At 38.0% G+C, this 22994-nt stretch overlaps 1 protein-coding gene across 1 annotated transcript in view; it reads left to right on the top strand.

Annotated features, from left to right (window-relative positions):
- The window catches only part of TAOK1 (TAO kinase 1), a gene marked incomplete at its 3' end in the record, with an annotated part of 108773 nt that overhangs the window by 27129 nt on the left and 58650 nt on the right, over positions 1–22994 (top strand). The window contains exons 3-4 of the mRNA XM_079725405.1: positions 19855–19926; positions 22517–22618. Of these exons, the coding sequence (XP_079581531.1) occupies positions 19855–19926; positions 22517–22618 (174 nt within the window). The remainder of the gene's footprint in view (positions 1–19854; positions 19927–22516; positions 22619–22994) is intronic.

Genomic DNA, 22994 nt, shown 5'->3' with positions numbered 1-22994 from the left:
TTACCACTTCTCAAACAATGTAAAAACTGTACAGTATTTCAACTCTTTCTCCTGTTTTTTGTGCAGTTTTTCTCATATATTTTACTTCTAAAATGTCCATTGATTCCCTTTGTTTAAAAAATATTTTATTTATTTATTTGGCTGCTCTGGGTCTTAGTTGCAGTGTGTGGGATCTTCACTGAGGCATGAGGGATCTTTATTTATTTATTTTTTTAGTTGCAGCATGCGAGATCTTTTACTTGTGGCGTGCAGTATCTTTTAGTTGTGGCATGCAGAATCTTTAGTTGCGGCATGCAGGATCTTTAGTTGTGGCATGCAAATTCTTAGTTGCAGCCTGTGGTATCTAGTTCCATGACCAGGGATCAAACCTAGGCCCCCTGCATTGGGAGCTTGGAGTCTTAGCCACTGGACCAACAGGGAAGTACCGCCCCCCCGCCGCCGCTTTTTTTTAAGACTCTGTCAGTAACTCCAGTATTTGAGTCTCCCTTGGGCCTATTTATATTTCCAGTTTTTTCCTTTTTCAGTATTTGGTCCACTTTTTAGCATGCCTTACAATTTGTGATTGGTTACTCTTTTTTTTTTTTTTGCAGTACGCGGGCCTCTCACTGCTGTGGCCTCTCCCGCTGCGGAGCACAGGCTCCGGATGCGCAGGCTTAGCGGCCATGGCCCACGGGCCCAGCCGCTCCGCAGCATGTGGGATCCTCCCGGACCGGGGCACGAATCCGTGTCCCCTGCATCGGCAGGTGGACTCTCAACCACTGCGCCACCAGGGAAGCCCCATTACTCTTCTTTTTAGAGGAGAATTTGTAGATGTTTTGGATGGTTCTATTTTTCTTCAAAGACAGTTGTGGTTTCTTTTGGTAAGCTGATAGTATAGTGTTGAATCACCTTGAGGCTTGGTTTTAGGCTTTATTAGGGCTAGTTGATGTCAGTTTTGCCCTTATTACTAGGCCTTTGCCCTTACTCTTAAACCATGGCTCTTCTAGAATCGCAACTGATTGTCTAGGGTGTTTATCAAAGCTCAAGCAGGGCTTTGCTAGTGGCGCAGTGGTTAAGAATCCGCCTGCCAATGGAGGGGACATGGGTTCGAGCCCTGGGCCGGGAAGATCCCACATGCTGCGGAGCAACTAAGCTGGTACACCACAACTACTGAGCCTGTGCTCTAGAGCCTGTGAGCCACAGTTACTGAAGCCCACGCGCCTGGAGCCCATGCTCCACAAGAGAAGCCAATGCAATGAGAAGCCTGCACACTGCAACGAAGAGTAGCCCCCACTCGCTGCAACTAGAGAAAGCCTGTGCACAGCAACGAAGACCCAACGCAGCCAAAATAAGTTAAATAAATAAATAAATTTATTTTTTAAAAAAGCAGTTTGGTGGGGTTTGAATTCCAACCTCCTTCTCTCCAGCACTTTTTGTCTTCTGAAAGCTCTGCTTATCTTTTTAGTCTTCCAACTGCTGTTTTCTTTTGGGTTTCTGGGAGTCTTAGGCAGTACATACTTAGGAGTTGACTGTTTACTTGAGGAGAATTCAGTTTTTTGAGCTGCTTCTTTTCAGCTCCCTCTTCTGTGGTTATGCCTTTTTTTCCAATATATTAACCTTTAAAAAAAATTGAAATATTGTTGATTTACAATATTATGTTAGTTTCAGGTGTATAGCAGAGTGATTCAGTTATATATATTTCAGATTATTTTTCATTACAAGTTATTGTAAGATATTGAATATAGTTCCCTGTGCTATACAGTAAATCCTTGTTGCTTATCTATTTTAGGTATAGTAGTTGTATGTGTTAATCCCACACTCCTATTTATCCCTTCCACACTCCCTTTCCCTTTTGGTAACCAGAAGCTTGTTTTCTATGTCTGTGAGTCTGTTTCTGTTTTGTATGTAGATTTATTTGTATTATTCTTTAGATTCCACATATAAGTGATATCATATAATATTTATCTTTTTCTGTCTGACTTCACTTTGTATGGTATTTTCTACATCATTCATGTTGCTGCAAATGGCAATATTTCACTCTTTTTTATGGCTGAGTAATATTCCATCATATATATACCACGTCTTCTTAAACGATGATTGTGCTTTTTAAGTTCCAGATGCTTTGGAAGCTCCTATCTCTGGCCTCTCTCTTCAGCCTAGCTTCCTCCTTGGACTCTTTTTTTCCTGTTATACCACAAGTTCAGGGATGAAGCTGGAGTAAATTTATTGCTCACATTGTATACTGTTCTTCTCTCAAGGCTTCTAGTCTCTAAAGCTTTGCCTACATTTGTTGCTCTCCTGTAGTTTCATACAATTGTTATACATACATTGACTGCTTTGATTCTTGTTTGGGCTTTTGGGACAGTCTAACAGAAACATGGCAAAAATTAGTGGTGAAGTTTCCCTTGATTTATGTTTGATATTATTTGTACTTGCTAGACTTTTCATATATCCTACTCTAAGGATATGTGGTTTTGTTATTTATTTATTTATTTATGGCTGCATTGGGTCTTCGTTGCTGCGCACGGGCTTTCTCTAGTTGCAGTGAGCAGGGGCTACTCTTCATTGCGATGCATGGGCTTCTCATTGCAGTGGCTTCTCTTGTTGCGGAGCACAGACTCTAGGCGCACGGGCTTCAGTAGTTGTGGCGTGTGGGCTCCGTAGTTGTGGCTTGTGGTCTCTAGAGTGCAGGCTCAGTAGTTGTGGTGCATGGGCTTAGTTGCTCCACAGCATGTGGGATCTTCCCAGACCAGGGCTCAAACCCATGTCCCCTGCATTGGCAGGAGGATTCTTAACCACTGTGCCACCAGGGAAGCCCAAGATATGTGTTTTTGGAGCAATTGGTCTTTCATTGTTGATATTGAAAAGTACAGAATTTCAGTAGGTTTTCTGTCTTCTTCAGACCTGTCCATATGATCTATCCAGTGAGGAATGTTATTGTCCTTTTCCTTTCGTTAAAGGGACTGAATTAAATCACATATTAGCAAATTATCAATGATTTTAAAATTTTAAATAAAACTATAAAATTGCAGTATCCAAAATCCAGAACTGAAGTGGGTGTGTTTTGAATTAAGGTTGTAATGAGAACTAAGGATTGGATCAGAGAAAGGTAAAAAGGAAAGACAAGCAAGGGCTCCTGAAGGGAGCCTCCTCCACTAAATACTAAAAAATGTAGGCTTTATTCTGAAGTCTTGAGGGAACACTGAAGTGCAACAGAAATATTATATTTCCATTTGTGACATAGATAGTTTATTTTTGTAGCAGTGTAGAAGAGAGTTTGGCAAGTGTCAAAGATCAAAGAAGGGAGGCTGATGATGAAGATTTTATAATTGGAAAGAAATGCTGAGAGCTCAAACTAGATAGTGGCAGTGAATTTAAAGCTTAAATTGATAGAATCAAAAGAACTTGTTTTCTGACAAGTTGAGAGGGTGGACACTGTGGTGCCTCACTCACGGAAGAGAATTATTTACTGGGGTTGGGGGAGTGGTGGGCAGGGAGAGCTTCTCTAGTGCTTGGACCTCCTTGTGCAGTATTTCTGGGTTTGTCTTACCCAGGCTGGATTATTTCAGAGAGCTGTGGTTGGGAGAGAAAGTCTCATAGTCCCAGAGTTAAGTATAGCAGGGGCAACAAAAGCTGATTGGTCTAAGCTAGATATCAGGAGCTGCCTTAGGAGAGACCTGGTGGTTAAACACAATGGGTGATCCTGGATTGGGAAAAAATTTCTGTAAAGGACATTGAGATAGTTGGTGAAATTTGAATATGGACTATATATGCACTGTATAATAGTATTATATCAATGCTAAATTTCCTAAATTTGATATATTGTTTTTCAAGAGAATGTTCTTGTTCTCAGGAAATAAATGAAGTTCTTTGGAACCAAGGGTAGGAATTTATCTCAAGTCCTATTCAATAATAAAAGAATGATAATGTAATGATAACAGTATATATTTTTAGATAAAGAGTTTCAAAGCAAATGTGGCAAAATGTTAACCAAGGATTTATCTATAGTAGGTGCCATGCTATAGCTCATGGTCCAGCTTGTGAACTATTTTCATTTAGCTTTCAAACTAAGAATGATTTTTACATTTGGAAAAACAAAAGGAAGAGTATGCAACAGAAAAAGAAGAAATGTATTTGGCCCACAAGGCCTAAAATGTTTAATATCTTGTTCTCCACCCTTCCAACGCAGGGGGCCCGGGTTTGATCCCTGGTCGGGGAACTAGATCCCACATGCATGCTGCAGCTAAGAAGTGTGCCTGCCACAACTAAAAGATCCCACACGCTGCAACTAAGACACCGTGCAGCCTCCCCCCCCACAAAAAATATATATGTATATAAAGAAAAGAAACCTAGGTTCTGGTTAGGACCACCTGAGGAACCATTGCATGGAAGCTTAGAGGAGTCAGGGGCAACTGCTCAGAGCAGGTGTTTTCTGTTAATTGTCTTGATGTCTGGGAAACATGTACCATATAGATGAGCAAAGTTTGACTGTAGCTCACAACTGACTAATTTTGCTGTCATTCTATTTCTAGGTCACTAACATTCATATTTTGTAGTATCAGCTAAACCCATGTGGCAGTGTGTGTATGTGTGTGTTGCATATGTGAATGTGCACACCTAAAAGTGTGCTTCTGATTTTATGTGCTCTCTCACCCCAGCTTCATGACAGGGCTAAATGTGCAGTGTCTTTCTATAGAGTATATACAGGAAGGACCTTCTCATCAAATTTTTTTAGGTGACTAAAAATAGTTCTTAAAATATAGGTCTGAATTTTCATTAATTGACAGTAGGGGTCACCTTAAATTTAAAAATACTTCAATTGAGCCAGGTATTCTGGCTGTCTTCAGACAAGCTAATCAAGGACTGGCATCATAATAAGTGTTTGAAGCCAAACCAAAGAGTCAGATATCCAAAAGGACCACTATCTCTAGATTGCCAGGAAGATAAACATTCTCTTTTAGTTTCCAGTACCTTACATAGAACCAACATGATGTCTGCAGATGGGCCATAGAACACTGGCTTTGGAACCAAGCTTCCTAACAAATGTGGCAGACCATGTATGATCCCAGTGAAGTCATTTATTTACTTTGTAAAAGTTTTTTTCTTTATTTTAAAAACTGAGATGTAATATTTACCTCTTATTTCCTAGTGTAAGATTTTATTAATCTGTATTCTTTTAGGGGCTTGGCAAGTTTTATATTTTCAGTGGTACAGCAAATTGTTTAATGTTTTAAGAAAAAAGATATAAAAAAGAAGGGCTTCCTTGGTGGCACAGTGGTTAAGAATCCGCCTGCCAATGCAGGAGACAGGGGTTTGAGACCTGGTCCGGGACGATCCCACATGCCGTGGAGCAGCTAAGCCCGTGCGCCACAACTACTGAGCCTGTGCTCTAGAACCCGTGAGCCACAACTACTGAAGCCCGTGCGCCTAGAGCCCGTGCTCCACAACAAGGGAAGCCACAGCAATAAGCCTGTGCGCCACAACGAAGAGTAACCCCTGCTTGCCACAACTAGAGAAAAGCCCGTGTGCAGCAACAAAGACCCAATGCAGCCAAAAATAAATAAATAAATAAATTTATTTTAAAAAAAAGAATTATAGAAAGACAATTTACATATAATTAATTGATATGGTGATTTCAGATCATTCTTATTAATTCATTAAAATAGCTCCCAAATGGATATTCACATTTTCACATTCACATTTGATTGGTTGTATATATTGTCTTTTTTTTGCTCTTTACAGCATGAAGTTTGTCCTTAGGCCTGTAGCCAATTTTGCCTTTACTCTTTTACTTTCAGATGGTGAGAAGAGATAACATGTAGTATTGTGCTCTTATTTAATTACTCATAGCTCATTTAATTCTGTTCTAAATAGTATTTTAATTTTTTTATTTTTTGAATTATAATGGACCTACAATACTATGTTAGTTCCAAGTGCACAACGTAGTGATTTGATATTTCTATATGTTACAAAATGGTTACCATGATAAATCTAGTTACCATCTGTCACCATACAAAGTTATTACAGTATCATTGCCTGTATCCCCCATGCTGTACATTTCATCCCTATGACTCACTTAGTTTCTAACTGGAAGTTTGTACCTCTTAATCTCCCTCACCTGTTTCACTCATCCCCTCACCCCCATCCCCTCTGTCAAACCACCTGTACCTTCCCTGTATCTATGAGAATGTTTCCATTTTGTTTGTTTGTTTTGTTTTTTAGATTCCACATGTAAGTGAAATCATATATTTGTCTTTCTCTGTCTGACTTATTTTACTTAGCATAATATCCCCTAGGTTCATCCATGGTTTCACAAATGGCAAGATTTCACCCCTTTTTAATGGCTTAGTAATACTCCATTTTATTTATATATATACGCACACACAGACACACGCCATTATATATATGTGTGTATGTATATATGCAGCTTGTCTTCTTTATCCATTGGACACTTAGGTTGCTTCCGTATCTTGGCTATTGTGAATAAAGCTGCAGTGAACATGGGGGTGCGTATAATCTTTTCAAATTAGTGTTTTTGTTTTCTGCAGAAAAATACACAGAAGTGGAATTGCTGTATTGTCTAGCAGTTCTACTTTTAATTTTTGAGGAAGCTCCATGCTGTTTTCCATAGTGGCTGCACCAGTGTACATCCCCAGCAATAGTGCATTAGGGTTCCCTTTTCTCTACATCCTCATCAACACTTGTTATTTGTTGTCTGTTTAATAGTCATTCTGACAGGTGTGAGGTGATATCTTACTGTGCTTTTGATTTGCATTTCCCTGATGTATCTGTTGGCCATCTTTATGAATTCTTTGGGAAAATTTCTATTCAGGCCCTCTACCCACCTTTTAATTGGGTTGTTTGTTTTGATGTTGAGCTGTATGATTTCTTTGTATAATTTGAATATTAACACCTATCACATACATCATTTGCAAATATCTTCTCCCATTCAGTAGGCTGCCTTTTCATTTTGTTGACAGTTTCCTTCCCTGTGCAAAGCTTTTTAGTTTCATGTAGTCCCATTTGTTTATTTTTTGTTTTGTTTCCCTTGCCTGAGAAGACATATCTGAAAAAATATTCCTAAGACTGATTTCAAAGAGTGTACTACCTATGTTTTCTTCTAGGAGTTTTAATCCATTTTGAGTTTATTTTTGTATATGGTGTGAGAGAGTAGTCCAATTTGATTCTTCTGCATGTAGCTTTCTAGTTTTCCCAACACCCATTTATTGAAGAGACTGTCTTTTCCCCATTGTATGTTCTTGCTTCCTTTGTCATGGATTAATTAACCATATAAATGTGGGTTATTTCTGGGCTCTCTTATTGATCTATGTGTCTGTCTTGTGCCAGTATCATAGTGTTTTGGTAACTGTAGCATTGTGGTATAGTTTGAAATCAGGGAGCATGATACCATCAGCTTTGTTCTTCTTTCTTAGTATTGTTTTAGCTATTTGGGGTTTTATGTTTCCTTACAAATTTTAGAATAATTTGTTCTAGTTCTGTGAAAAATGCCATTGGTATTTTGATAGGGATTGCATTGAATCTATAGGTTGCCCTGAGTAGTATGGGCATTTTAACAATATGAATTTCTCCAGTCCATGAGTAAATACATCCTTTCATTTGTTTGTGTAATCTTCCATTTCTTTTATCAATGTCTTACAGTTTTCAGAGAACAAGTCTTTTACCTCCTTGGAGGAATTATTCCTAGGTATTTTTTTTTTGACGTAATTGTAAATGGGATTGTTTTCTTAATTTCTTTCTTTCTCTGATAGTTGTTATTTGTATAGAAACTCAAGAGACTTCTGTACATTAATTTTGTATCCTGCAACTTTACTGAATTCACTGTTGAGTTCTAATAGCTTTTTGGTGGCATCCTTAGGATTTTTTTATATATAGTATCAGGCCATCTGCAAAAAGTGATAATTTTGCTTCCTCCTTTCCAATTTAGATGCCTTTTATTTCCTTTTCCTTCCTAATTGCTCTAGCTAGTACTTTCAGTACTATGTTGAATAAAAGTTACGAGAGTAGTCATCCTTGTCTTGTTCCTGATCTTAAAAAAAAGGCTTTCAGGGGCTTCCCTGGTGGCGCAGTGGTAGCGAGTCCGCCTGCCGATGCAGGGGACACGGGTTCGTGCCCCGGTCCGGGAAGATCCCACATGCCGCGGAGCTGCTGGGCCCGTGAGCCATGGCCGCTGAGCCTGCACGTCCGGAGCCTGTGCTCCGCAACGGGAGAGACCACAACAGTGAGAGGCCCGCGTACCGCAAAAAAAAAAAAAAAAAAAAAAAAAAAAAAAAAAGGCTTTCAGCTTTTCACCATTGTGTATAATGTTGTCTTCAGGTTTGTCATATATGCCCTTTAATATGTTAAGGTATATTCCCTCTATACCCACTTTGTTGACAGTTTTTATCGTAAATGAATGTTGATTTTTTTTTTTTTTTTTTTTTTTGCGGTACGCGGGCCTCTCACTGTTGTGGTTTCTCCCGTTGCGGAGCACAGGCTCTGGATGCGCAGGCTCAGCGGCCATGGCTCACGGGCCCAGCCGCTCCGCGGCATGTGGGATCTTCCCGGTCCGGGGCACGAACCTGTGTCCCCTGCATCGGCAGGCAGACTCTCAACCACTGCACCACCAGGGAAGCCCGAATGTTGATTTTTGTCAATTCTTGCTGGCCTTGTAGAATAAGTTCAGAAGCATTTCTTCCTCTTCAGCTTTTTGGAATAGTTTGAGAAGGATAGGTGTTAACTCTTCTTTAAATGTTTGGTTGTATTCACCTGTGAAGCCATCTGGTCCTGGACTTTGTTTCTTGGGAGTTTTTTGATTACTGATACAATTCATTACTGGTAATCGGTCTCTTCCTATTTTTTATTTCTTCCTGATTCAGTCTTGGGAGATTGTACGTTTCTAGGAATTTATTTATTTCTTCTAGGTTGTCCATTTTACTGGTGTATAATTGTTCCTAGTAATCTCATTTGTAATTTGTAGTCTGTGATGTCAGTTGTAACTTCTCTTTCATTTCTGATTTTATTTATTTGGGCCCTCTCTTTTTTTCTTAATGAATCTGGCTAAAAGTTTATCAATTTTGTTTATCTTTTTGAAGAACCACCTCTTATTTTCATTGATCTTTTATGTTGTATTTTTAGCCTTTATTTATTTCTGCTCTGATCTTTATAATTTTTTCATTCTACTAACTTTGGATTTTGTTTGTTCTTCTTTTTCTAGTTCCTTTACATTTAAGGATAGGTTGTTTATTTGAGATTTTTCCTGTTTCTCGACGTGGGCTTGTATTACTCTAAACTTCCCTCTTAGAACTGCTTTTGTTATGTCCCATAGCTTTTGGTTCATTGTTTTTCCATTTTCATTTGTCTCCAGGTATTTATTTTTTCAGTGACCCACTGATTACTTAGTGTTTAATAACATATAGTTTAGCTTCCATGTGTTTGTGTTTTTGCAGTTTTTTTCCTGTAATTGATTTCTAGTCTCATACTGTTGTGGTTGGGAAAGATGCTTGATAATAATATAATAATAATATTTATATATGAATTTTTATTTTATCTTATTTATTATTATTATTTTTTGGCTGTGTTGCATCTTCATTGCTGCATGCGGGCTTTCTCTCTAGTTTCAGCCAGCGGGGGCTACTCTTCATGGTGGCGCGTGGGCTTCTCATTGCGGTGGCTTCTCTTGTTGCAGAGCACGGGCTCTAGGTGCGTGGGCTTCAGTAGTTGCAGTACTGAGTATTCATTACTCAATCCTCCTCCTTTTTTTTTTTTTTTTTTTTTGTGGTACGCGGGCCTCTCACTGTTGTGGCCTCTCCCATTGCGGAGCACAGGCTCCAGACGCGCAGGCTCAGCAGCCATGGCTCACGGGCCTAGCCACTCCGCGGCATGTGGGATCTTCCCAGACCAGGGCATGAACGTGTGTCCCCTGCATCGGCAGGCAGACTCTCAACCACTGCACCACCAGGGAAGCCCCTGATTGCTATTCTTTGCCTTTAGCTCAGCTTTCATCTCAGCAAATGAGTTTTCTAATTTTAATTGGCTCCTCTTTATAGTTTCTAATTCTTCGTTACAGTGGTTGGCATTTTTATCAATAGCTTTCTTAATTCCTTCAGTATTTTTATTACGTCCTTTTTGAACTTGGGATCTCATAGACTGGAGAGGTCTGTTTCTTTTTTTTAAATTTAATTAATTTATTTATTTACTTATTTGGCTGCATTGGTTCTTCTTTGCTGTGTGCAGGCTTTCTCTAGTTGTGGCGAGTGGGGGCTACTCTTCGTTGCGGTGCACGGACTTCTCATTGTGGTGGCTTCTCGTTGTGGAGCACAGGCTCTAGACGCGCGGGCTTCAGTAGTTGTGGCATGCAGGCTCAGTAGTTGTGGCTCGTGGGCTCTAGAGCACAGGCTCAGTAGTTGTGGTGCACGGGCTTAGTTGCTCTGCGTCATGTGGGATCTTCCCGGACCAGGGCTCGAACCCATGTCCCCTGCATTGGCAGGTGGATTCTTAACCATTGTGCCACCAGGGAAGTCTCGAGAGGCCTGTTTCATTGCTTGCTCTTTCAGGAGATTTTTCTTGTTCTTTTAATTGGGAGTGGTTCCTCTGCTTCTTTATTTTACTTATATTTCTCTGACTCTGTGCATTTAGGAGAAACCCTTATCTACTGTGGTCTTGAAGGGCTGTTTTTATGTGGGAGCACCCTTGTGTAGTCTGTGTGAGTCTGATATTTTTGGTGCAAGGACTGTTTTTAATATGGGTGCCTGCCATGTCTTTCTTCAGTGTGTGGTGGCTTTTATTCTCTTGATAGGAGGTGTGATTGGTGTTGTAGTGAGCAGACAGCCTGCACTGGATGTTGAGTGGGGCCTCCTATTTGCTCTGTAATTGTCACAGCCCTTTCGGGGGTAAAGTCTGCTCCCCAGTTGTTGTAATAGAAGCCCCTAGATCAGTTTCTGAGCTGTGATGTGAGGTAGGTGGTACTGGAGCACCTCTGCTGGGAGAGGAGCCACTGAGTATTCCTCTACAGGAGCTGTCCACCAGGAAGTGCACTCTGTGGTGTTGCCTGTCACGTTATGTGCACTCACAAAGTACACTGTTGTTGGCACTACCTTCGGCCCTGCCTCAGTCAAGGGAATGCAGGCAGTCAGCCTGGATATCCCTCAGGCTTTGTGCTCACAAAGCCAGTAGGGCAGATCTACTGAAGTCAGGCACCTGGATGTTCCACGGGGGCTACAGAATCAGCCCATGTCCTGGCCCTGCCTCTGCATGCCTGTGTCCGCAAAGCCTGTAGCTGCTAGCGCAGGACCACCCCAGCCTTGGAAGCAACAGTAATCCACTGGGATGTCCCGCAGGCACAGAGCTTACAAAGCTGCCAGTAGCCGTGTAAATCCACCAGTCTCACAGCCCCTGAGGGTAGGCTCAGATTTCAGCCCCACTTCTGCATGTGGACAACCCACCAGCACAGAGGTGGTAGAGGTGGAGCCACATTGACTGTGAGCTCAGGTGAGCTCGTTGAGAATGAGGCTGCTATGATGGGGCCCCGCCCCTCCCTTTACATGTGTGTTTAACTATGTGGCTTCTACTGTGGCCCCAGGCTCTATCCTGCGCACACCCCCGATTGCAGCCCAGAGCACCCTCCAGCTCCTTCCGGCTGTCTCCACACAGCCAACCCCAGCCCTTTTCCCAGGTCTGTCCACTGAAGCCCAAGTTGCAGCACTCAGCCCCTGCACGCACCAGCAGATGTGCATCTCGGGCTGGGCAGTGCAGCGAGGTGGCCAGGACCATCTGTGCTGGTTTCTCTCTGTTCTGCCTCCCACAGTCTGGTTGCTACACTCTCCTCTGAGCCTGTGAAGCTCCTTATCTGTCCCAGCTGATCTCCCAACCAGTGAAGGGGGTTCCCAGACTGAGGGAACCTTCCTCTTTCATAGCTCCCTCCCAGGGGCACAGGTCCCATCCTGATTCCTTTTTTTTTTTTTTTCTTCATTCTACTCTGATATGTGGTGCTCTTTCTTGCAGTTTTAGTTGTATTAGATATTCTGCCAGCGTCCAGTAGGTATTCTGTGAGAATTCTTCCACATGTAGATGTATTTTTAATGTATTTGTGGGAGGAGGTGTGCTCCACGTCCTTCTCTTCTGCCATCTTTATCTCGAGAAGCAGTTTTCTTAATGTCCAAGAAAGAAGTTAGGAGTAAGGAAATGAGGAAGGCTAGAAATAACCCTGTTGTATGTTGAATTGGAATTGGAGGTATCAGTAGGAACTCCTCTCTCTCTCCTCTCTCTCTCTCTCTCTCTCTCATGCACACACACACACACACACACGCAGATATACACATATTTATAAAGAATAAAAATTCCTTTTATTAAATGTAGAAGGACTAAGGGAAATAATTGTTGCAGCCAAGATCCACTAGTAGATGCTAAAATTAGTAGGTTAAAGTTTGAGATGAAACAGGATATATGCATAATCTCAAGTATAGCCCCAAAGATATTTATTAATTAAAATGGAAAAATCAAGGCATATATCTGGCAGAGACTACCTTAACCAAGTGATCAAGGTTAGTATCACCAGAAACATCGACATCATTTATCTCCTTTCTGAGATGACACCAAGAAGGATACATCATTCCTGTGACATTCTCATTTAAAATCCATAAACAGTATAATTATGAGGAAATATCAGGTAAACTCAAATTAGGGAACATTATACAAAATAACCTGTACGCTTCAAAAGTGTCAAGGACATGAAATACAAGGAAAGATTTAAGAACTTTTGCAGATTTGGAGGCGAGAAAGGCAACATGATAACCAAATATTACTGCAATGTAGGATCCCAGAATAGAGAAAGGTTAGTAGTGGACTTCCCTGGTGACGCAGTGGTTAAGAATCTGCCTGCCAGTGCAGGGGACATGGGTTCGATCCGTGGTCCGGGAAGATTCCACATGCCGTGGAGCAACTAAGCCCATGCACCACAACTACTGAGCCTACACGCCCTAGAGCCCGTGAGCCGCAGCTACTGAGCCCATGCGCTGCAACTGCTGAAGCGCGTGCTGCTAGAGCCCGTGCTCCGCAACAAGAGAAGCCACCACAATGAGAAGCCTGCGCACTGCAATGAAGAGTAGCCCCCACTTGCTCCAACTAGAGAAGGCCCTGCACAGCAATGAAGACCCAACGCAGAGAAAGAAAAACAAAGGTTCTTAGTGAAAAAATTGGTGAAATTCAAATAAAGCCTATAGTTTAGTTAGTAGTTAATAATTTTACCAGTGTTAATTTCTTAGTTTTGATAATTTTATTATGCAAGATATTAACATTAGGCAAAAGCTGGGTGAAAGGTATATGGTAACTCTCTGTACTATATTTGCAACGTTTCCGTAAGTCTAAAATAATTTCAAAGAAAAAAATTTTTTTAACTCACTAGTAACCAGAAAGGAACTTTTTCCCCAAAATTGGGGAGGATGTAAGTTTCTGTTGACTCTTTTTTTTTTTTTTTACTTCAGAAAAATAATATACATTTTAGAAATTAAAATTTCTAGGAAATAAAATTGGTAGTTAAAGGAATATGTTTTATTATTTTAAAGACCGTAACTTTAAGATTGAGCCAGTGATATACTATTCTAAAGTCATAAAACATCTCTAAGTATTCCTTTCTTAATCTATAGGGGAAAACTCCACTCATTTATTTCTTCTTTGTATAAAAATTGTTTTTTCCCCCTCAAACAGCAAGTATTATACAGATGTTTAATATTTTGGCAGTATTATGGGTTTAGTCTTTTTTTATGGGCACCTTAGGAATGACATTACAATTTATTAATAAATTAATAAATTTAGTAATTTATTAATAATAAAATGTTATTTCCCTTGAGAAAATATGGTTCAAATTCTTAACAATTTGAGCTTTTGGTTTATACCCCAATTATAAATTGGAGACAAAAATAATAAAAACTCCATCTATAATTTCACTACCCACGGACAGCTACTGTTAACAGTTAGGTATATAACTTGTAGAATTTTGTATACACGTGTATGTGTGTGTTTGATGTTGCTCACGTTTGTTTAATTTCTGGATTGGACACAAAATAGAGAAGAGGGACCCAAGGATATAGATATTTTAGAAACAACCCTTTTTCTATATTGCAGTTTTGTCTGAGTTTATGCTTATACCTTTCCTCTCCAAATACACTAATATAGAGAAATATAGAAAAAAGGAAAAATATACATAGAATCTTAGAAATGGGCCCAATAAAAAAACCCCATTGAGAAAATCCCTGAAAAATAGCCATTCAATATGCTGGTAGGAATTGTTTTTATTGATTTAATTTAATTCATATATAATAAATATACAGATATTAAATATATAGTTTGGTGAAATCAGATAAATTATACAACCAACAGTTCAACATATAAAATGGTGATAGTTATAGGAATGGATATGAAGAGATAGAGGATGGAATGATTCTTGTTTGAATATACCTCTTTGGATAATAAATACTTTATATACTTAAAAATTAAAATTAATATGTATGGGGGTAAGGTTGTCACTGACATCAAAGGCAAACAGGAACAATGAACCCAACTGTATTTCAGACATAACCACATTGAGGGGAAAAATAGAACTAATATGAGTAACTTTTGTACATAGTATTTTAACTGTATACTCTCAGTCTGGTTGGGAGAGGGAAACTGTAGGCAAATCTTGAACCCTTCTTAATAGACTTGTTCCATATTTGTATGGGTGTGACGGATCTGAAACTATATGTTAAAGGATTAAGTGGGAATTCCTTGGTGGTCCAGTGATTAGGACTGGGCGTTTTCACTGCCGTGGCCGGGGCTCAATCCCTGGTTGGGGAACTAAGATCCTGCAAGCCATGTGGTGTGACCAAAAAAAAAAAAAAGGAGGATTGAGTAGTGAATAATGTTGATGTTGTTTGGGGTCAGGATCCTAACTGTGAAAATATGGAAAGAAATATGGAAGTGGGGAAGGTAAGGAAGAGCCCTGTGGGTTTGATTGGATAGGAATTAACAGTGTTAATATGAAATAATTATATCTCATATATGTGTGTGTGCATCTCTTAGCTCTATCTGCTGCAAGATTCTATTTGTAATGACACCCAGTAGTAATGAGCACACTTAGCACTCAGATCTTGAATTTAATTCCTAACTAAAAGGAACAAGAACTTATTGGAGGAATGTCTCATTTTGTTGCAGGGGCAGGGAACATAAATGATAAGCCTTAGAAGACCTTGTGCCAGAAAGTTAAAAAGTGCTTTAAAGAAAGAAAAAAAAAATGGGGCCTGTCAAAAAGACATTGGAGCCAGCTTAGAGGGGCTTCCACTGGCCAAATCTGGAACAATTTGAATATCAGTATAAAGATAGTAATGGATTATAACCCATTTAATAAAATAGGGCTTCATAATTTCCATGATAGATGATGGATGGATGGATGAAAAGGGGGGTGTTTTCCTTATAATAGAATGCCTGACTGATAAATGTGAAGGGAATGGTAGAGGTGGGGGGAGGAAATGTGCATTTTGTAATCATCATAGTGAAGATTGTTTTGGGCTATTATCTTCAATGTTTGCTAAATCTAAGGGAAAATTTTGATGAGCAGGATGTTTATGTGGTTTTAAAGTATCTCTTCACAGATTGTTTGTTAGATACAAGGTAGGAAACAGTAACTTTAACTATACACATTGGAAAAACACAGCACCTTTAGTGGGTGATGAAAATTGGTAACACCAATGAGGAGTGGACACATTGTATGTACCTCCAGATATGATACCCTGGGAAGGACACAATATCACTCTTATAGTATTCTTGCCAGGTGTGTATAATCAGAATCTAATCTTGAAGAAATGTCAGACAAGTACAAATTTAGTTACATTCTCTAAAATACCACAGTGTATTCTTCATGTCAGTTATCATGAAAGACAAAGAGGGGTTATGGAATTGTTCTAGATTAGAGGAGACTAAGTAAGCACAATATGTGATCCTGAAGGGAGAGAAAAACATGTTCGTGAACATTAAATATTTTTACTTTTTGCTTTTTAAAAACATGAATAAGCAAAAGTCGTATCTCCTTTTAACTTGGTCATTTAATTTTAATCATCATTACTAGTACATTTGGATTTTAATAGTCACGTTTTAGTTTAATTTAGTATTTTAAAATAATATTAGATTTGCAGATTTCACAGTTAGTACAGTGTTTTTCCCTATAGTCTTTGTCTAGTTCCCCTAATGTTAATATGTTACATAATCATGGTACATTTATCAAAACTAAGAAATCAACATTGATAGGATACTAGTAACTAAACTATCTACTATATTCTGTGTACTAAATTTTGCCAGTTTTTCCACTGTCTCTTCTCTGTTCTAGAATCTAATCCAGGATACTTCATTGCATTTAGTATACCCACTTTTAAATTAAGCTTTGTCTTAGGCCAATTAAAAGTGTAGCTGTTTAATGCAAAACAGTGGAATTAGGTCCTTACCTCATACTATAGAAACTATAGAAAAATTAACTCAAAATGGATCAAGGGGCTTCCCTGGTGGCGCAGTGGTTGAGAGTCCGCCTGCCGATGCAGGGGACACGGGTTCGTGCCCTGGTCAGGGAAGATCCCACGTGCCGTGGAACGGCTGGGCCTGTGAGCCATGGCCGCTGAGCCTGTGTGTCCGGAGCCTGTGCTCCGCAACGGGAGAGGCCACAGCAGTGAGAGGCCCGCGTACCGCAAAAAAAAAAAACAAAACCACAACAGTGAGAGGCCTGTGTACCGCAAAAAAAAAAAAAAAAACCACAACAGTGAGAGGCCTGTGTACCGCAAAAAAAAAAAAAAAAAAAAAGGATCAAAACCTCAGTGTCACAGTTAAAACTATAAAACTCTTAGAAGAAAACATAGGGGTAAATCTGCATGTCTTTAGTTTTGGCAGAGCATTCTCAGATGTGACACCAAAAGTATGAGCAATAAAAGAAAAAAATAAATTGACCTTAATCAAAAATAAAAATTTCTGTGCTTCAAAGTAGTGAAAAGACAACCTACAGAATAGGAGAAAAAAATTTGTAAATCATATATCTGATAAGGGACTTGTGCCTAGAATATGTAAAGAACTCTTATAACTCAATCAAAAGACAACCCAGTTTTAAAATGGGCAAAGGATCTGAATTGACGTTTCTCAAAGAGAGATGTACAAATGGCTAAGGAGCACATGAAAAGATAATATCATTAGTCATGAATCTTGAAAAAAGCCAGTCACAAAAGACCACATATTACATAGTTCCATTTATATGAAATGTCCAGAATGGTCAAATCTCTAGAGACACGGAAAAGAGACACGGAAAAGTAGATTAGTTGTTGCTTAGGGCCGAATGGGTTTTTTTTTTTTAATGAAGAAAAGAATTTTATTTAAAATACACGTAAAATTTACCGTTTGACCGTAATGCAAATTGCAATGAACAATTTGGAGTTTCTTTTTGAGGTGATGAAAGTTCTAAAATTGTAATGATGGTTGCATATATCTGTGAATGTTCTAAATGCCACTGAATTGTACACATTAAAATGGGTGAATTGTATGGCATGTAAATTATATCTCAGCTCTTATAAAAGAGTGCAATATAGCTGTTTAGACATGATTAAAATAAAGAGGTTCGTAGATAGATAAGGAGAGAACATTTTGGAAAAATTAATTTATATTCAAGCAGGATGTCTGTGGTTAGATCCGCTTCACCCATTACAATAAGTGGTGCCAGTTTCCTAACCAGTACACCGGTAATTGAAATTGGCATGTGATTAAGTTTCCCGGGGCCCACTTAACTGAGTGTCTTTTTTTTTTTTTTTTCCCCAAGCCACTCTATAGAGATAAAATTTACATATGTGCTGTCTTTTTTTTTAACAAGTTTTAAAGTATAAATTACATACCATAAGTTCACCAATTTTATGCCTACATTTCAATGATTGTCAATAAATAATGAGTTTTGCAGCCATCACCATAATCTAATTTAGAACATTTTATCTTGGGAACTCATTAAAAATCTGAATTGAAGATGAGTTCTTCCAACAGGTGATTTGAGGTGGTTCTGATACTTTTAGTTAACCCATTTAAAATATTTTGCAGCTAGTCTCATGTGCCTTCTTAATATATAATCATTTTTTTAACACACGGAAGTTTGGCTTTTCTAGTTAACTGTCGTGTTTCTGTTACATTTTTATTACCCTTTTTCAGAATTACCTCAACAATGTTAAGTAATAATTGTGATAGCATTTTAGCATTCTTAAGCCTGATTAGCAGTAGTTTACAATAGAGGTGATTTATCATGCTAAGGAATTACCTTTCTAATTTGTGTTTCCTAAGAGTTTGGCCTTCTTTGCAATTGAATACATTTAGAGTTGGGCACTTCTGAATTTTCAGGATTTATTGAGCATTTATAAATATGTGTGTGTGTGTGTGTGTGTGTGTGTGTGTGTGTGTGTGTATTTATTTATTTATTTGTTTGTTTGTCCCCCCTTTAACTTTTAAAACTTGTGGTAAATTATGAAATGTTTTTTTCTTATATTAGAATCTTTTGCATTTCTGTAATTTTATCCAAATGAAAAACTATATATATTAGTGGGGTTTTTTTGTTTTTGTGTGTGTGTGTGTGTGGTACTCGGGCCTCTCACTGTTGTGGCCTCTCCCGTTGTGGAGCACAGGCTCCGGACGCGCAGGCTCAGTGGCCATGGCTCACGGGCCTAGCCACTCCGCGGCATGCGGTATCTCCGGGGCACGAACCCGTTTCCCCTGCATCGGCAGGCGGACTCTAAACCACTGCGCCACCAGGGAAGCCCTATATTAGTGTATTTTATCCAAATGAAAAATTATTTTAATGCTCTGTAATATTTTTAAATTTTCATTTAGAGTTTTCTTGTCTATATTTACAAGTGAAATTGATACCTTTCTATTTTGTGCTGTTTGTGAGGTTTTAGTTATTGGGTTATATTGCCTTCTTAAAATTAATGGGCTAGCTTTCCTTTTTTTCCCCCCTTACATCCTGGAAAGTTCACCTGGTAAAACTATTTTCCACTGAAGAGTATTTTATATTTGTTTGTTTGTTTAATATTTGTTTATTGGGCTGCGTTGGGTCTTCGTGTGGCAAGTGAGATCTTTGTTGCTGTGTGTGGGATCTTCGTTGCAGCATGTGGGATCTTTAGTTGTGGCATGCAAGATCTTTAGTTGCAGCATGTGAACTCTTAGTTGCGGCATGTGGGATCTAGTTCCCTGACCAAGGATGGAACACTGCACTGGGAGCTCGGAGCCACTGGACCACTGGGGAAGTCCCTATGTTTTGTTTTGTTTTTTTGCTGCTTGCGGAATCTTAGTTCCCTGACCAGGGATCAAACCAGTGCCCTCGGCAGTGAAAGCTGGGGTCCTGACCACTGGACTGCCAGGGAAATCCCCACTCAAGAGTATTTTAAAGACAATTCATTGGTGTTCTTTTCAGTCTGCCACCATTGTTTGTTTTTCTTACATTTCTTACATTTTCTTCTTAAGATCAGTTTTAGTAATTTATTCCTTCCAGAAAATTGTCCATTTCATTGAGATTTCAAAATTGATTAGCATAGGCTTGTATATACTAGTCTTGTTTTGTCTCTCTGTTATAGTGCTATTCATATTTCTGTTTTTTCCTCTTAACTAGATCTCTCAAAGATAAACCCTGCTTTATATTTCTTTCCAAAGTACCAGTTCCTGGATGATTTGATAAGTTTCACTATATGGTTATTGGGTTTTTTTGTTTTTAATGTTCTTTAAAGGCAGTTTTGATGTTCCTTTTGACATGGTAGCTCATAAATGCTTTTATTCTCAAAGAAATTATTGCCCAGATTTAATCTGTTAATTTTTACAATAGTTCTTTCTTTGTTTTTTTAGGCACGAGATGTGCGCACCAATGAAGTGGTGGCTATCAAGAAAATGTCTTATAGTGGAAAGCAGTCCACTGAGGTAGGTGAAATATTTATATTCTTTTTGACATGTTAGAAAAAGACATACTGTTTTTAATTGAGGGTAGCTGGGAATTTTTTCAAAAAAGTGTAGCATACCTAAAAGTATATGAATATTAAGAATATATCTCAGTGTATTTTCTTTCACAAACTGAGTATACCCATTTAACTTGTACCTAGAGCCATAAACAGCATATTACTGGCATTCCAAAAGCCCACCTGTCCCCCTGCTTTGAATTTTTTAACTGTGGTATAATATATTACTTTATCTTTATCATAGAAGGCTTATCAGTTTCTAAAAGAGTAAACTAGAATAAGATGCATTTAACAGTAAATTATATTGGATGTAATTTTTTTAATGATTCAGACATTAAGGGCTGATTTAAGCAAACTTTAATCAGCAGACAATATATATCTAGTCTGAAAAATAAAAAAAATACAATTATTGATACTACACTGAGTATACTTTAGTTCACTAATATTGTGAGTAGTGCTTTTTAGTATATTTATTTTGTATAATTGCATAAATTTATTTTATGAAATATAGTCTGCTTTTAAAAACTAGGATCTGTCAGTCTTTAATTTTTCAATGTAATTATTTTTAATTGTGGTAAAATACACATAACAAATTTACCATCATAACCATTTTCAAGTATGTACTTCAGTGGCTTTAAGGACATTCACATTGTTTTGCATCCATCACCACCATTCATCTCCAGAACTCTTTTCATCTTGAAACACTGAAATTCTTTACCCATTAAATAATAACTCCCCACTCCCTCCTCCCCTCAGCCCCTGGATATCACTCTTCTGTTTTCTTTCTCTATGAATTTGACTACTTTAAGTATCTCATGTAAGTGAAATCATGTAGTATTTGTCCTTTTGTGACTGGCTTATTTCACTTTACATAATGTCCTCAAAGTTCATCCAAGTTGTGGTATGTGTCAAAACCTCCATCCTTTTTAAGGCTAATATTCCTGTGTGTGTGTTTGTGTGTGTGTGTAAAACACTACATTTTATTTATCCATCCATTCATCTGTCAATGGATGCTTAGGTTCCTACTGCCTCTTGGTTATTGTGAATAATGCTGCTGTAAATATGGGTTACACAAATTTTTTTTTGAGTCCTTAGTCTCAGTACTTTAGGTATATGCCCAGAGTTGGAATTGCTGGATCAGTCTTTAAAGATTTTGGTTTTCTACTTTTTTGGAATCTCTTTATTTTATGATAAATCTTATTTTTGTAATGATCATACTATGAATATGATAACACTATTATGATTGTATCACTGTTCCATCATTTTGATACCTAAAAAACTCAGTTTCTTACAGGATTACTCTCATTTATATTCTATTCTGTAGCACAATTTCAGAACTAAGCTTTCATAGGCAAACTTGTACTGTGTTGGAGTCTGTTTGATTAGTCACACCTAGAACAAAAAGTTTCATTTAGGGCATCATCTTTTCACATCTAATAGTAACGTCTTTCATGAAATTTTTTTACATGGAAAAATGCAGTTTTATTTTATTTTGAAAGTTTCAAATATCATTCAAACTTGAAATTTAAAGGCCATGAAACATTTTCTGAGTTTAGCATCTTGTATCTTACACATTTTATATAAAACACTGTGAACATATTTTGCTGTATTTTGTTGAGGGCTTGTGAAATAACATCGGTGATATATGATCTTACATTCTAGTACAAAACATTTTTTAAAGTTTCCTATTATGCCAGTTTCCCTGCTTTTAGAAATATGGCCCAAGTCAGTGGTAAAGGTTGAAAAAACGAAAACAAGAACAAAAAATAGATTCCTCTTTCTCACCCCACAGCTGCTAAGCCTCTGGAGTCTCTGGGTGTAGACCCAGTAAACAGTATTTTTAGAGTTCTCTGGTTGCTTCTTAAGAGTAACTATGTTTAGGACATGGCCTAAGTGTCTAAGGTTGTCATGGAGTAGCTTATGACTGAAGGTTTATCTGTATTTCCTGGTAGGTGTCATTGAGGAATGCTCTTAGTAAAATATGTAGGGAAATGTTTTCATACTGTTTTTTTTTTTCTTTGAACTTTCCCATATAATAACTAATTGTTCTCTAGCATTTTTTTTAGGAAGTGTGCACTTTACGGGTTTAAATCTTCACTTGAATTTAAAAAGCAAACAAAACCTTAACGTTTGGTAGAACACATAACCCAAAAACACAATAGATGAACTTAATGGTATGTAAATTATACATCAAAAAGCTGCAAATAAGAAGGGAAGATGAACTTTTGAAGAAAAATCACTAAATATGGTATATAGTTTTCATCGGCATGTTTGGTGTGTGGTTATAAAATTTTAATAAGACTCATTGATGATAAGTTTTACCAAACTAAAATTTGTCCTACCTTGAATGAAATAATTTTATAAATTATGTAATTGAGTTATAAACTATATGAACATAACTTTTTAATTTATTATTTTGATATTTACATATTACAAATGAAGTTTAATGTTCTCAATAACCCTTCTTAATCTGATAACTTTTTTCTTATATAACTTTCTCAGGAAAAGCAGCTGTTCATAATTTTTTCCTTTATTCGTTTTTTTTCTCCCCATAGAAATGGCAGGATATTATTAAGGAAGTCAAGTTTCTACAAAGAATAAAACATCCCAACAGTATAGAATACAAAGGCTGCTATTTACGTGAGCACACAGCATGGGTAGGTATATGCTTCCCCCTTGCTGTAATTTTAGTTGGTTTCTGTTTAGAGTTAATTATTTCAAGAATGTCTCAAAATGGTTGTGTAAGGCCATGCAGAAACACCTTGAAATGTTAGTTCATTCTGAGAGGGAGAGTAGCTTTTCCTAGAACTCCTAGGCAGGAGAGGGAATGTATGTTTTGCGAGTTTACTGCAGAGATTTAGCTGACGTTTATGTACATTTCTTGTACTCATTTTTTAAGGTAAATGGTGACTAGGGTTTGTTTTACTTCAAACACTCTTCTTGATCGCCTTGGTGAATTTATTTTATCTCAAGTAGAATCTTTTTAATAATATATTACATGGTACATGGTAAAATATTCTCTGACATTTTTTA

Source organism: Hyperoodon ampullatus (assembly GCF_949752795.1).
Source record: "Hyperoodon ampullatus genome assembly, chromosome: 19".
Taxonomy (NCBI): Eukaryota; Metazoa; Chordata; class Mammalia; order Artiodactyla; family Ziphiidae; genus Hyperoodon; species Hyperoodon ampullatus.
The sequence above is the reverse complement of the archived record's forward strand: the minus strand, read 5'-3'. Positions and strand labels throughout refer to the sequence as shown.